The 16934-nt window shown below is 33.3% G+C and overlaps 1 protein-coding gene across 8 annotated transcripts in view; it reads right to left on the bottom strand.

The window, feature by feature from the left end:
• Positions 1-16934, bottom strand: part of Foxp2 (forkhead box P2) — a 266192-nt gene that overhangs the window by 151130 nt on the left and 98128 nt on the right. For all 8 annotated transcript variants that reach the window (XM_042695930.1, XM_042695935.1, XM_042695934.1 and 5 more), the window contains one exon: positions 10559-10648. In XM_042695930.1, the coding sequence (XP_042551864.1) occupies positions 10559-10648 (90 nt within the window). The remainder of the gene's footprint in view (positions 1-10558; positions 10649-16934) is intronic.

Raw genomic sequence — 16934 nt, 5'->3', positions numbered from 1 at the left:
TTACATACTTGGTCTCTATGAAGAAGGTAGAATGTAGAAATGTAGAAGGTAGAAATAAGTTTTGTCTTTTGTTGTTTCTTTGTTTCTGCAGCCATATTCTATCTAAGAAATTTCCCCAGCCTTTGTGAGAGACAACAGATTTTCCTCATGTCAGCATGTCGTGATGTGGAATGTGTTCCTCGGCTTGTCACTTGAGAATGTGCAGTAGCACCAGCAGTGGAAGATACCAAGGTGGCATCTTTAACAGCAACGCAAGTGTGAGCATTGTATAAGTGTAAGAATTTATATACTGTGCAAAGGAATTTAATCTGTGTTTTCTGTTCTCTACTTGCTAAACTACTAAATAGGTACTATGTGAATACTAACCAAACTTTAAAAATAGGCATGGCCAAATGGCATGTTTATTTTAAAAACTAATCCTCAAATACTTTGAGTCACAGCTGGGTGTGATTCAAGACTTCAAGTAAGAAGTGAATCTCCTCAGAGGATATCTAATTCAAGAGATAAAATCCTCAAATCACAACCCTAGGCTACAGTAGTCAGAAACTGGTGATAGTCAAATAAAGCCTCTACTCAGCAATGTTCTTTGGTGAGATCGTTTCAGAATCAAAACTCTGCCTTTCTCTCTACTTTTCGAGATGTGTCAGGAGACTTTAACTCCAAAGGGATGGTCCAAGTTAACATCAAAGGAGATTTACAGCTCAAAAGGAAGACTATTTCAAGATAGAAAGGCTCTCAGTTTTTTCTAAAATATTAATAAGGAAAATAGGAGGAGCTTGTTTGTGACTTTGGGTTTTCCTCATAGATGTTCGGTTGTAGCATCATACAGAGTGGAATCTTAATACTCATCACTGTAGAAAGATACATCTGGCAGTTATCTGCACATGCCCCCAAGTACTAGACATCATACCTGTGTAATTTTTCAGCTATAGACCATGAGGTAATTGGAGCAGCTCGATCATTCTTTATACTGCGCATGTCTAAACATCACCAGGTCTTCCCCTCACCTGCATTTTCTATTCTAAAACATCTTTACTGTTCTCTACTTATCCTCAATGATATAGAGAAACTTGTGATGTGAAGGAATGAATTGTTCCTTTATTAGGAACAAAGGTGAAACTCAGGGCAAGTTCTGTTCCAAGTCTACATTGGGAACTTGTATTGCAGTTTCTGCAAGACCACAGTGGCTTGATCCAGAACTAAGATAGGATTTAGAACAATGTTGGCACAAATCTCTCCAGTTTCTTGATCTTGAGAGCTCATGAAGATCTTAAGACACACACCTTGTGAATGTCAAGAGTGTACTATAATTACTTCTCATGAGTGGTTTCTTCCTTATCTAATCAGAGAACCTATTTTCATTTTTTTTAAAGTTCACTGCATAATAATAATTTATTAGCATTTATTAAGTGCCCGTGGAAAAAGTAACTTAATGCCCAATCATAATTTAACTTAAAATCATGTTTGATTATTATAATAAATTTATATTATTTTCATATTAAGGCCGGTAACAAAATATTTTTAAAGAAAAAAATATGGATTTATTTGATCTTCAAATGCAATGCTTCCAATAGCAGCACTACTAAAATAATCATAATATTCATATACTAAGACATATTTAGAATTCACCATTGTGTGTGTGTGTGTGTGTGTGTGTGTGTGTGTGTGTGTGTGTGTGTGTGTGTGTGTGCCAGTACTCGGACTTGCACTCAGGACCTGGAATCTGTCTCTTAGCTTTCTAGCTCTACTACTTGAACAACAGCTCCACTTCTGTCTTTTGATTTGAGATAAGAGGCTCATGGTTTTCTGCCCAGGCAGGCTTCCAATCACTCAAATCTCAACTTCCTGCAGTAGTCAGGTTTACAGTCATGGGCCCCTGGCACCTGGCTAAAATTAACCATTTAAAACAACCATGCTAAGCAATGACAGAGGGTGGGGGGGATGGGGGGATGACCAAGAGCATTAGGTAGATGAATGAAGTGGGGAGGGGGAGAATGCAGTCAAGAATTTATTGTATATACCACAAAATAAATAAAACAGGAAGAGGAGGTCAAAGGGGGTGAGAATGTTGCAGGGATAATACTCATCAAGAGGCACTGTATTTATAATCTGCTTTGTTAAATGGTATCTCCTTTGCACAACTACTTAACGATAAATGAAAAAAAAATCAAACAATATCTTTTGGATTCAAAGCAGAATTAAATATTTTTATTTAACACATTTGCTTCCTGCTATGGGAACAAAGGAACAGAGATAAAATAGACAAGGTAATATGATAAGAGAAGACCAAGAATGACAGAGGAGGAAAGAATACCATGGAAAAGATGAGGGTAACAGAAAACGTTTAAGAAAAACAAGGAAAAAAATGTTGAAATATATGAATAAAATCCACAGAGGAAACAAAAAAAGACTTAAATGGAAGCAAAATTCTAAGTAATTTTACTTTTTGTCTTTAATCATGTCTGACACTATTCTTCACTTTGTCATTCAGTTTTGCTTGTACAACACCTCTAAACATCTTAAGATAAAAATCACAGCCTAAGTCTTAAATCCTACAGAGAGCTCCCATAACAATATTAATGCTCTAGTTCTTTCTCGCTTTCACTTTAGTTAAGGTAGGAAAGTCAAAGAAATATATACTTAAAATCCTAATGGATTATAGAAAAAAACAAGTGTGTGGGTACTGAAGGAAAGAGAAAATTTGACCTCTGAGAAAGCAGTTTGTTCCATACTTAATTCATGAACCTAAGAAGCAAAAATACATTTACTAATCTCTTTCATCTTTTTACTATTCATATTAAAACACAAATTTTTCCATTCATTATTGAGCATGTCACTATTACAGATCCTAAAAATTACACGTGAATAAGAAAAAACTGGGAAATGAGCATTACAAATTTCAATGTCACAATTGAAATAAACAGTGCTTATGCTTGAACGTAGTCATCTTTCTGGACATAGTTTGAGATTAATCAGCAAGCTCTGAGCTTAATTAACTTTCGCCTTGACCTAATGAATCAAATAAGTTCTATTCTCTTATTTTCTTCCCTTTCTTTGGTTTTCTTCTTGTTCAAAAAGATACATTTTTACAGAGTAACTGAACAAAAAGTGGTCTCTTCTACTCCCATAGATTTATCTATCATGCCTGTATTACTCTACAGATGTGTCTCTTCTGTCCTGACCTCTCTCTCTGTCAAGTCCTCCTCATTTTATAAAAGCTGGATACTTCTATCTGTGTGTCTTGCCATCACCACAATATACCAATGCATTATCACACCTGCATATGGTTGTCGTATTCTTGATTTTTCATTACTCTCTTCCTGGAAAGTATCTTCTAAACATAGCAGTGTTTACTAGATCTTCACAAAACACTGCTTTAGCCAATGATCCTATTTCTCTATCAAAAACCTTTAATAGTCCTTGTTACTCAAACTATAAAGATTAGACTCATTAGCTGGCATTTCAGTTCCTATATAATTGAATATATATATATATATATATAGATAGATAGATAGATAGATAGATAGATAGATATATGTATGTATAGCTCTCTAAACCATTAAGTTTTCCTTTAGTGTGACATCGGTATACCCATCAAAATTTACCACTTAGGCTCACCAAACCTCATTTTATAACATCCTCCGTCTACATTGTAATTGAAAAAAAAAAACTCCATCAAAAAAATGCTTTTACTGGGGCTGGGAAGGTGGCTCAGTGGTAGAGCGCTTGCCTTGTATGCCTGAGGCCCTGGGTTCGATTCCCCAGCACCACATAAGCAAAAAGAAAGAAAGCCGGAAGTGGCGCTGTGGCTCAAGTGGTAGAGCGCTAGCCTTGAGCTGAAGAGCTGAGGTACAGCGCCCAGACCCAGAGTTCAGGCCCCATGACCGGACTCCCTACCCCCCCCCCCAAAAAAAAATTCTTTTACTGTCTTGCTGCCAAACTACTTTTCTTTAAATCCAACATTCCTTTCCTTTACACCCAACATGGAAGACTTGTCTAAAAGCATTTCCTTATCATATTAGCCTGATTGATAATTTTCTTTTTAATATGCTCATTATACTTTCTGATTATTTTCCATTTATAAATGGCCTAAAATGTATTTTCTTTCATACTAGTCATAACATATCTTCAACTAGATTATAAATATTTGAGGACATTTCACATAATGATCACTCAGTTCACATTGAAGGGAGGAAAGTTGCCTCTCCTAAACCTCCTCTGACTTTCAAGTAGAGCTTCCTTGGTTCTTGTTTATTAACTCTTACAGTGTAGTAGGAAACACAAGCATTACATGTACATTTATGTGTGGTGGTATGGAATATGTGTTCTATGAGTGCATGTAACTGGGCAGGTCCTCAGCCACCCTACAAAGTTGAATGTAGCCTTCTTATACGAGTATATTTTATCTCATTAGCATAATGGGAAATAGTGAAAAGAGATGGCCAAATAAGGAAGGAATTTTACTATAGAACCTATGTCATAAGCATTAATTTAATATCAACGTCCTGGAGTATCTTACAACAGCAATGACTTATTAACTCATTATTCAAAGACTTATGCTGCTATATTTTGCAATCTATGAAAGGTTGGTTTCTTTCTTTCTTTTTTAAAAAACCATTTTAGATGTCAGGAAACAGTCGCCAAAATATCAAGTTTCTCAAGTGGTAGTTGGTAACTCAAAGCTGAAATCCTAACTATTCATAAGGTTGAGATTTGAAAATTGAAGTTCAAAGCCAGCCCAGGCAAAAAATTTTGTGAGATTCTTACCTTTAAATAGCAAACAAAACAAAACAACAAAAGAAACAGAAACAGAACTATAGCTCAAGTTGTAGAGTACTAGCCTTATGTGAGAGGTGAGGTAAGGGCCAGTGCTCAGGTCCTGAATTCTGTTACCAGTACCAACACACACACACACACACACACACACACACACACACACACACACACACACACACACACACACACACACACACACACACACACACACCCCTACCTCAAGTTGCTCAATCTAAAGTCCTGCTCATTAAGGGCAGGCTTTTACACCCAGATTGCCACACACACACACACACACACACACACCCAGATTGCCACACACACACACACACACACACACACACACACACACACACACACACACACACACACACACACACACACACACACACCCCTACCTCAAGTTGCTCAATCTAAAGTCCTGCTCATTAAGGGCAGGCTTTTACACCCAGATTGCCTGATCCTTTCTCTAAATGCCAGAAGTAGAACTTGTGTGAAATTTTCCACACCAAATGAATTTTGCAGTCATGGACTGAATGTCCCACTTCCTCCTTTTTTGAGATCATCAGTCTTGAGAAGGTGGCCATGGATGGAACATCAATAGTTGAAGAAAAATTCTGTTCTTTAAAATCATGCAATATTTTAAGAAATGCTCTCCAGAAGAATGAGAAAACCAGAACCACATAAGGCCTGATTTGTACTTTTGGTTTTAAATTTTAATTATTTAAAAAATTTTCTGGTCAAGAACCAGTGTATTGGAATTACTGCTTACTTTTAATACAGAGAAAACTAAAAAACTAAAAACATATGGGCAATAAAATTATTTCTAAGATCTTTAGATACTAATAATCATTCTACTAAAACTATATCTCTGATAATGATATCAAAGAATGTGGAACAAAATGTGTTTTGTTTCCTTTTGCATATAGAGTAGAAACTAATATTAAAAAATCATTTTAATTTTTTGATGCATTAATGGAATTTTATCCTTGCTTAGAATATACTTAACATTGTCTTATTCTATATTCCACAGAAGTTTGTATTTTCTGCAAAATATACTATTAATTTTTAAATTATAAAATTTTATAACTTATTCTTTTTTTTTTTTTTTTTGTCGGTCGTGGGGCCTGAACTCTGGGCTTGGGCACTGTCCCTCAGCTCTTCAGCTGTAGGCTAGCGCTCTACCACTTGAGCCTCAGCCCTACTTCCAGCTTTTTCTGCTTATGTGATGATGAGGAATTGAACTGAGGGCCTCATGCATGCAAGGCAAGCACTCTACCACTGAGCCACCTTCCCAGCCCCTACAACTTATTCTTGACTTTTAATATGCAATATGTAACATTAGAATCATTACTTGGTTTAGTACAGAATATCTGACTTGTTTGTTAATGCTAATTTTAGTATTTTAGAATAAAGGAGAAGGTAGAAATGCTGTTAAATTGCATTATATCACAACACATTCAAATATAGATTACAGAAGTAACCTGTATGTTTTCTAAATGCAATTTACAATATCTCAAGGCATTAAACAACAATGCTTTCTTAGTTATTGTGTAAAATTTTATTTGAACAATCATTTTCATACATATTTAATTTTGAATTTGATTTTTTTATTCCAAAGCATCATGTCTGAAATTGGTGAAATGCCACACAATAGATATAAACAAATCCCCAAAATCCTTATGGAAGCTAAATTCCATTATACCTAATCCTGAAATACTGATAGTCATCACTTACTTCAAAACAACACATCTCTGTATATGAAAGTTTATACTTAATCCATCAGTCAATGCAATGTCTTTATATTAAATGACTACCTCAAAGTTATAGTCTCTATTTTGTAGTTAAAATGTTAGACAAAATTAAATGACTATGTCTGAGTTATATAACTGTTTTGTTGTGATGTCAGGAAGAGACTTCCAGGTTTAATCTAGTAGGCTTTCAACTCTTACATTCTGTACTTTTTAAGACAGAATTAAAAAAAATTGTAATTTACCTATTGAAAAAGAAGATTTCATATTAGCTATTAACCTACAGTGAAGGAAGTGATTTCAGTGGTATATATTAATATTCATCTAAGATAGCAAAGCAATGGCATTTACCTTAAATTTACGTCTCTGCTCTGCCCAGCTGTTGGAGAACCACAAGTCTGTCTCATGGCTGTAAATGTAACAAGAACAATAATGCGACTGATTTTCACATCTAAACTACATTTTTCATAGGCTAGAAAATTGATTATGTATTTTACAAAAGTAATGTCAAATTTACAGAATTTGGGAAGTGTGCATATGCATGCATGATTTTGTGTGTGTGTGTGTGTGTGTGTGTGTGTGTGTGTGTGTGTGTGTGTGTGTGTGTGTGTGTCAGTTTAATACTTCTAACCTGAAGGAAGGTTTCATGACATTGAAAACATTGAATATTCTCTTTGACTACCTTTTCTTGTTATGAATTACTACATCCATATCAACTCAAGGAACTGCCAGGAACTGAATTAAACAAATTAATATGAACGTTTATCTTTGCTATTACTAGGGTATGTTTTCTGGGATACATAGTAAAACTATACAGGAAAAACATATGGTAATGTTTAAGTTAACATTAGCTCTCATTTTCATTTCAATCTTTATATATAATTCATCAATATCTTATTAATCAATGTACCTACTGATTGGACCTATTCAGTTTCTGTTTAAAATAATGAATAGAATATGTAAACAAGTTCTGAATACATATATTCAGATACCTATATATGAAACTGAAATCAGTACACTACAATTGGTAGTCAAGCTTGTCAGATGTAATATTTCTTCTTTCCATTTTTCGTTATATATAGTAATATTTATGTCATCAGTAGCATAAAAATCTGAGAAGAATGTAGGCGAAAAAATACTGGTCTCATAAATTCTGGTCTGCTTGAAATAGACTCTGTATCATGCAACACTTCAAATCTGACCACCACGTTTTAATAACTAAATGAAATGTACATAAAGGTTAGGCAAGTAAATATTGTTCTTGTGACTTGAGCCATCAAAATAATTTTTAAAAATACGTATTTTCTTCCAAACTATGTAAAATAATCTTTATTAAAAGTATATTTTCAAATAAATTCACTTTGTTTCTCTAAAGATGTTATTCTTGGTATACAAAAAGTATCATTGTCTATTGACATCAAATACCTTTCTTTGCAAGTGTTGATTCTGATTTTAACTTATCCTTAGGAAATTTAAAAGATAATCTATGCCAACTATACAATAGGTTTGCTAAATCTTAGTCAAGTAGCAAAAGGATTTGATTCTGAAGAATCTTATAAGAAAACTTCTTAAATGATTTAAAATTTTAACAAAGTACTCAAGTCAAGGCGATGTACAGAGGGGTTAAAGTTACATAGGTAAGGTAGTGAGTACTCCATCTTGTTTTAAGGACAAATATAACTTACACTGTATAGTATTTGTAGATCCAGGATAAATATTAATTGCTATCCCCATCTAATCACAGTTGTAACCTAGTACAAAATGCTCTTAAGTTTCTATTAGATTTAAATATAATCTCCACATGTCTACAGTTGATAAGCTTACCAAGTCTTTTAAAATACTAAAGTGTGGTTTTATAGTATATTGATTGCAGTGTATATTTTTGTGAACAAATATGTCTTCATTATTTCCAAATTCTTACTCATAAAAATCCAACTTTTCTTTGTTACAACATTTGGGCATGAGATCCCCTTAAAAATTGAAATAGTATTAATATGCCATAGTTTTATAACCTACAGAATGGAGGTATATTCAGGATTAATATGCATTATAAAACACTAAATACAGGTGACACAAAGTATGATCAGTAACTGTAATCATTGGTTACTACTCAAAATGTTTTTAATCACTGTCTTAGTCTGAAATAACAAAATTGAGGACTTCTGCTAAGAACTAATACAATTGATACAACAATTTTTTTTATTTTAGAGCTATTAAGATGATCACGTTATACATGCAAGTATGTCTTAAGAAAAAAATATGGCTTTTAATAAAAGTTAACTCCACTGCAACAACAAACCCCAAATAGAACACAGAAGTCCAGTCATTCTTTCCAGAGATAACATAACCAGTAAAAACAAAACTTATACTGGATTTAGCTTTGGAAAGAAAAGAGGAACTAAGTGTCCTTCTATTCAGTCAAGGAAATGTGATAAAATAAAATTTGAGTAACAAACAGTATTTTTCAGACATTCAAACAGTAAATTCTTTTCTATCATTGGTTTATGTTTCCAGTTTGGAAATATTTTTTAATCACAAAAAGAAAGCAAATTCTTGTTCTGAAGCCATAGCAAGGATTGACATACCATTAGCTATCTTCGGTAACTTGTAATATATTAAATTTCCTGTAAGTACAAGCAAACTCAAGGAATCAGATAACAACAGAAATACTACACTCACTGCTGTAACATGAAGAGGTATGTGCTGCTTAGGAAAGGCTGTCACAGAAGTAGTGACTAGTTAGAGGCAAAATAAGATAGGAGGTAATGAGATCAAATGAATCTTAATTGCATGCAGATTCACTAAACTTTGATTACACTTATGGCTATGCCCTGGACTTGAAGCACTATTGACACACCTGTATTCCCTAATCCATTTCCCCAAATGACTTTGCACCCAGAAAATAAGTTCTCATCTTAAATGTGTTTAGGGACCAAAAATGTAAGTCAGTGTTTCAGTAACAAAGTGGGATGTGGATTGTTTCAATCAGTAGCATATAATTTTCCTATCATACAAGCTAAGCTTCACAAGGTCATTATGTAAGACTTAGTTACTATCATCTGTTAGTATACTAAAAACAAAAACAGCTAAGCCATTATAAAGACCTTTTTTAGGCCTTAGGGTTTGGCTTATTTTTTTTCAATTTAATTTTATTGTAAAGATTCTGCCTAAGGGAGTTACAGTTTTTAAACTTAAGATTGCATATAGATGTGTGTGTGTGTGTGTGTGTGTGTGTGTGTGTGCATGTACACACACACTTTCAAAAGAGCTAAGGGACTCTAGGAGACGTGTTTTATGTAACTCTATATTCTAACTTCTAAACATTTTTAAATGTACAATAAATTGTTTTTCACCCAAGAAAATGTTTGATCTTTTTTTGTTAAGAAAATTCTATAAAACAATGACTATATTCTGTAAAAAAAAATTACTTTAAAAAACATACAACCTATTAGTTTCAGAGGACAAATATAAGTATTAAGGACAACAACCTCTAGAATGTGTTTTTTCCCTAACTAGCAACAGCAATAACTCCTTGGCAAACCCAAACTGTTTGATGTTTTAATTTTCTTCCACCATAGAGGTTTTCTGTAACTTGTCACTTGGATAGCATTACTAAAGGTTTGTCTCAGATTGCTTTCTTTCCTTTCACACCATTTTACTGTGACTTTGTTCTTAAAGAAGAATATTCACATTTTAACCTATGTGTGAATAAAATCCCATTAAATATTCCAGAGAATTTTATACAAAATTCTTAATACCTATTCACACCAAGTGTGGCTCCTACATAATTTATGCAAGTAGTGAACTTGGAAAGTTTTAAAATCTATAATAATAGAATTTTTGGAATCTATATTAACAGATTATATATATTATATATACATATGCGTATGTATATATAATGTTAAGGTTCAATTTTCTTTTGGATTTAAAGTACCTACATAACCAAGTAGAATAGTTTTGTATATACATACAACACTATCTGTACATCTCTTATTATGAACCTGAGTTCATAAGAACAAGAGTCCTGTACTAACCTGCAGTGGTCTCTGTTTATCACTGCTTTTAGGAGATTTCAATCCACTTGTTTGCTGTTGTAGTAGAAGTTGCCTTGCTGCCTGGAGAGCCTAGAAGTAAAATAAATAAATAAACAAATAAATAAATAAGAATAATCTAAATATTTCATTTGATATTAAATTGATCATCAGTTACTGCTCAGCTAATATGTATGAGGACCCTCACTTTCTTTTACAATCCTTCTTGTTTCCCCTAATATGCAAAACAAATTCATGAAACACATGTATACAACTTTATTCAAATCATAGAGATGTGTGTAATCCTGCAGGAAATAAATTTAATTTGTTTAAAGTGCTTCAAGAAGGAAAACCATAAACTGCATCAATAACCTCATTTCCACAAGGAACTTGTCTGTGAGTGTTCAACTAAAATGCCCACTCCCTTTTAAATTATCATTCAATTTGCATTTTCATATTACAATTTCGAAGCAAAAGCAGTAAGACTTCAAGTGTTACCGGAAGCTGTAATTAAATTTGACAAATCAACATCAGATTATCTTGAAAGTGAATTAATAAGGATTTTCACTAAAGATTAAAAACACTTTTTTTGTACTTACAATTCAAGGGGAAACCTCTCCTTTGACAAAATAAAGTGCAGTTTTAATGCCAAATAAAATTGAGTGGTTTTCATTTGCATTCTTAGCAAAATCAGAGAACAAAGAAATTACCACCCAACCAATCAGGCTTGTTTCTATGTGTGACAGAATACCAATCAAAATAGAAGATGTTTTCATTTATTTTTATGTTTTCTTATCCACTTAGGAAAATGAAATTTAACATAAGAAACTAATGTAAACATGTCTTTTACTAGAGGAAAGGCAGTTTTGTGAATATACTTTATAAACTTACCTTACAAAATACAAGTGTCATAAAACAAAATGTATCTCTAATTGCTTTAAAGGTAGCAGTAGAAATTGACATAAAAATAAACTTTTTAAGAGAGTCTATTTAAAAATTCATTTTCTCTGTTAACCACTGAGCTCAATAAACAGTAGAGACAGATTTTTTCAATACATAAAACTCAAAAGATACACTGCCCTGTTTTATTATTCTCCGTTTTAGAATACAGGGTATATTTCCATAATGGTAAGAAATTAATATTCTTCTATAATAATTAAGATTTTCAGCTAATCAAAAGTACAATTTTGATAAGAATCAATGATCTGTTTTTAGGAGAGTTTTTTAGTATCCATGACAACAGTTGCTTTGACAAGATGTGCATATGGCATTACACTACCAGCTGGTGTGAACAATGTTTGAACTACTGCATTGAGATGCTGAGCAAACAGAAAAAGTTGCCACGTCTTAACCCTCAGGGAAGGCAGTCATCCCCTGATCAATTATGAAAAGACAGAGAGAGGGCTGCTACAGTCTGGCTCCAAGCAAGTTTTCTGAGAAGGCAGGCAGACATAGAAACTAAAGTAAACAAACTCAGTGCACTAACATCATCTCCTTACAACATTGATTTGTCTTCCCATAGCAGAATCTGGCACAGTTTGTAAAGCTTTTCTTTTTTTTTTCTTTTTTGTTTTTGAAGATACATTCACAATAGTTTTCCCTAAAAACAGCAACAACAAAATAACAACTTTTCAAGTCATGACAAATCACACAAAATATTCTAAGGATGGCACATACCAGTGAGCTCAAGCAATTTATTACAGAGTTGTTTGAAGAACAAAAATTCCATAATTATTTCAATATCCCCAAACTCAATGAAAACATTGACTTGATATTCTAAATAATATACATTTCTTTTTTTGGTTGAGACCTATAAAATAATCATGAATGCTAATTTTCTCATGGAAATTACTTTAGTAAAAGCAGGCCTGGGTCTACAATACAACTTAAAAAATTCAGTTAATTATTTTTCCTGAGGAAGCTAAAATCAATATAAAGTTTGACTATTTTTATGTAATTATTTTTATTTATTTTGGAGTTAATAGTTAATTTTGCCGATATGTACCTTTAGTTGTTTTGTTTTGTATTTTTATTTTTGGCCATCCATTATCTTAAAATATTCTAATGAACACAGTTTAGAACTTCGGAATCATAGATTCTGATACTCTCATTTTTTTTTAATGGGAAAAAAAAGGCTTCATTAATCAGTTCTTTGTTCAAGGTCATAAAGCAGTTTTGGGTTTTTTTTTTTCTTTTTTTTTTTGGTCCTGGAACCTGAACTCTGGGCCTGGGTGTTGTTGTCTCTCAGCTCTTCAGCTCAAGGCTAGCGCTCTACCACTTGAGCCACAGAGGTACTTCTGGCTTTTTCTGCTTATGTGGTGCTGAGGAAAAAACCCAGGGCCTCATGCATGCGAGGCAAGTACCACTGAGCCACACTGAGGGTTTTGTTCAGGGGCCCTGACTTCCAGGTCGTGATGATTCCAGGATGCCCTATGGTCTCTATTCTGTCCAAGGAGCCAATCACTAGAGCAAAATTCTAGTTGAGTAAAATTCTAGTACAGGAGTATGCATGACACAATATCTACTTACATTTTTACCAGTAAATATACCAAAGTCGTCATGTCAAAAACGAACTTTGGCGACGGGGGGGGGGGGGGGGGGGGGGGGGGGGGGGGGGGGGGGGGGGGAGGGGAGATGGGAAGGGGAAACAAAGGAGGAGGCAACAATGCTTGATAAGAAATGTACTCATTACCTTGCCCATGTAATTGTAACCCCTCTGTACGGTATTTTTACAATAAAATAAAATAAAAGATACCATGTCCATTTTTCATTTTTCAGAATTTAGGAGAAAATTGTCTTTTTATTGCTTGAATTTGTAAGAGGATATAACAATTATCACATTATACTCCTTTTATGGTTAAATATCCTCTACATCGTTAGCCTGGATTTTATTATATATTCTACCAATACATGATACAGCATCAAAATTATATAGTATTCTAAACATCTGTTTATCTGATCAGAGTTGGAAGGTTCCTTCCAACTAAGCTAGCTCTCTCATTTTATAGAGAAGAAAATGAAGAACTAATGCTATAATAGCTTCATTAATGCCCCCAAAGAACTACCAGAGGTTGGTCACAAACAGTCTCTCACACCTAGGACCACATCCATTTCAACACCCTGAGTTATGTTCCTTCAAGCAACCAATGGAATATTTGAATTATCCCTAGCCAAGAACATAGGTCCTCACTGCTGGAATAATGATACTAAAAATAATACTAATAGAATAACAGCAAGATAAATAAAGTGGCTAAAAACACACTTCTGCTTTAGATCTTGGATCTCACATGCACTAAGAATAGTTGAGGATCATCTTCCAATATAATTATTGAAAAATAATTTCCATTTGCCCCACACCAACATTTTTAGTATCAGTAGTTTGTTATTGTAAACACAAGAGGTGGGAGAACAAAAAACAACTCCAGAAGAACAGGAATGATTGAAAGCCCATAAGCATCAGTCTTTGGCAGTTTGCCTTCTGACTGCATGCGTCATAGGACATTTTTATTTCTGTGTCTTGGATAACACATTTGGACTGAATTTCAATAAACAATTGCTCAGAGATGTTTAGGTCATCTCTGTAATTTATTACTGTAACTACTCAAAAGATGAAAGATTATGAGACAAAACAATTCTATCCATATCTGGTGCTAGGTGTCAAATTACATCAAATATTAATTTGAAAATTGCTTTCCACTTCTATCAATAAATATAAAAGGTAGCCTCCAAGGCCATTCATTAAGTTTTATGAATCAATGACGTATTTATATGATCGTCTTCCCTTCCCAAAACAATGCAGAACAAAAGCCAAACGTTGTTTACAAAATTTCCTTTAATAATGATGAGGTCTAATTCAAATGGACAAGAAGAACGAGATTCTGAAGGCAGCCAAACCGTATCTAGTTTCCCAAAACACATTTGTTTTGAATTTAGGGTGCATTTTACTTAATGAAGTTGCCTAATTTTAGTAAAGCTAAAGAAAATTGGGATAGGGTATTTTCAAAATTGGAATCATATTAAATATTTCATAAGAAACAAAGAATAAAATATTTTCAAATAAATTAAAGATATATTTTTGGTAGCATCAGAAGTGTGAGACTGCATGTGTTTTATAGAACTGAGTGCATTTTCTACTTATTGTAAATGTCACTTCTAACAGTTACTTAGTAATTTTAACCAAACTAAACTTTCATTAAGTTCCAGCTTATCACATTTTCCTCATGATGAACCTTACAAGACATAATTCAATCAAATAGGCTGTTGTGAAAATTAATTTGGCATGAGAAAACATTGTAACCTGTGGGATAAAGACATTATTTTCTGGAGGAACATGGGAAAAATTGACCAGAAATAAAATTATTTGAGAATAGTTTGTAAATACCCAGTGAAACAAAACAAAGCAAAAAACAACAACAACAAAATACGCCCAAACTGTTGAGTCTGTTGAGGCTTACAGGTAACTTTTCTTTTAAGTAAACATATGTATATTTTGGGAGAAAGAGAGAGACATCACTCATATCTCGCCTATCTCTCCCCATAAAAATAGGAATGCTTAACCTATCAGCCTGTTGCATTTGAGACATTAAAATGAAAAATGACATCTACGCCCATTAATATCTTCAATGTATAAACAGCACAGCGTGACACATTCTTGAGAGCTGAAGGCTACAAAATCTCTCTGAACATAAATAACAAAGCACTCAGAAGCATATTTGATGTTGAGATTCATCTCTGAGCAAAACACTGCTGCCTAGGCTTCTTATGAAAATAGATGCGGCCCAAATGGATCCCCTGTAATTGGTTTCAGATAGCGAGGTCAGAAGAAATATGATACAAGAAGCGATTATGTGGAGCAGGCGAAACAAGAATGTTTACACAGGCACTCCCTGCTTACACTGACAAGGAGTGGATAGTCTGCAGATAACTAGAACCAAAACTAAAATAAAATAAATAAAAACTGTCAACAGGGCATCCAGAGTTTTTTTGTCAGCATCATACTCCCATGTTTTAACCTTTCACACATCATGTGTTACTTGGAAATAGGAACATAAAATAAGTTTCCAAACAGAATTTCCTTTTCTAATTATTTTCTCCGTGTGACTGATAGAAAAGCATCTTCGGATTCCTCCACAAAGGATATGAATTTCTATTCTTCTTGGCCTTTTTCTTCCTATCATATTCTCACTACAGAGAATATATTGATAAATGTAATCTGAAGTCTCATAATGTTATTTAATAGAAGAAAATTAATCATCTAATTGTCATAACCTATTTTCAAACAGCACTCTATCAGAATGAAATTATGCATCTGTAGCTACTGACCCTCCATTTTATCATGGTTAATATATAATTAGACTAAGTTTCTTGAAAAGGTAGATAATTATTCAAAAATATTTTTAAAATAATTGTTTTTTATAGCATATTTAACATAAAGTTAGAAAGGAAATGTGGATATACTATATTTACGCTGTGTTTCACTGTGAAGGCCAAACTGAAAAAAATTAAACTCATTTATGGTAGTAAAACATGTGTTTTTAAAAACTCTTATTACCAATCAAATGGCAATCCTTTTCAACTTAGTATTCATGAAGTCAATTCAATGGAAAGAGAATCAAGGTATTGAATCTATGATGGACTGAATCCTCTACTCATTCCCAGAGTAATAATAAAGTCCACAAGGTCCCAACACAATACACTCACAGTACAGTCTAGTACAGCTTCTCAATTCACCTATAAAATAAGCTAACAGTAACTAATTGCTTTAACAGGTCCTGTTTTTCCAGATTTGAATCACATACTCATTTGGATAGGATGAACACTCTTTTCCTCAAAGTTGCATTCTGTAGTCTGCAGAATAAGCAGCCGGTATTCATGCACCGATTTTGTTCACTCTTTTATTTCCAATGAGAATGAATGGCTCATGAAACACATAGAACATAAAAATTACCTACATTACTACTAATCATCTATTCATATAAAGGAATTCTTTCTAAGTTTAAAATTCTTAAGAGTGAAAGGTAAAGGTGACTTAGAACCAATTTTACTGAAATCGATTATTTTTAAAACTTATCAGTTCCATGGTACATAGTCTCAAAACTACACTGGTTAATGAGTGTCTTGGTTATTTCTTCTTCTGCTACAATATGTCTTATTAGTTTCTCTAAATATATTGCTAAGTAATTTTTTGTTTCTCAAATAATTTGTTTTTTTTTCATTATGAGGCAGCTTTACCTTTTCTTTGCATACAAATTGAAGATTAACTACTGCTATGTTGCATATTAGACATTAACTTAAAAAAATCAGGCGACTCAGTTACAGTATAATATCTAGGTATAACCTCTGATCCAGATTATATATAGTATATATCTAGTATAATATC

This window comes from Dipodomys spectabilis, unplaced genomic scaffold (assembly GCF_019054845.1).
Source record: "Dipodomys spectabilis isolate Male_0828 unplaced genomic scaffold, ASM1905484v1 ptg000197l, whole genome shotgun sequence".
Taxonomy (NCBI): Eukaryota; Metazoa; Chordata; class Mammalia; order Rodentia; family Heteromyidae; genus Dipodomys; species Dipodomys spectabilis.
The sequence above is the reverse complement of the archived record's forward strand: the minus strand, read 5'-3'. Positions and strand labels throughout refer to the sequence as shown.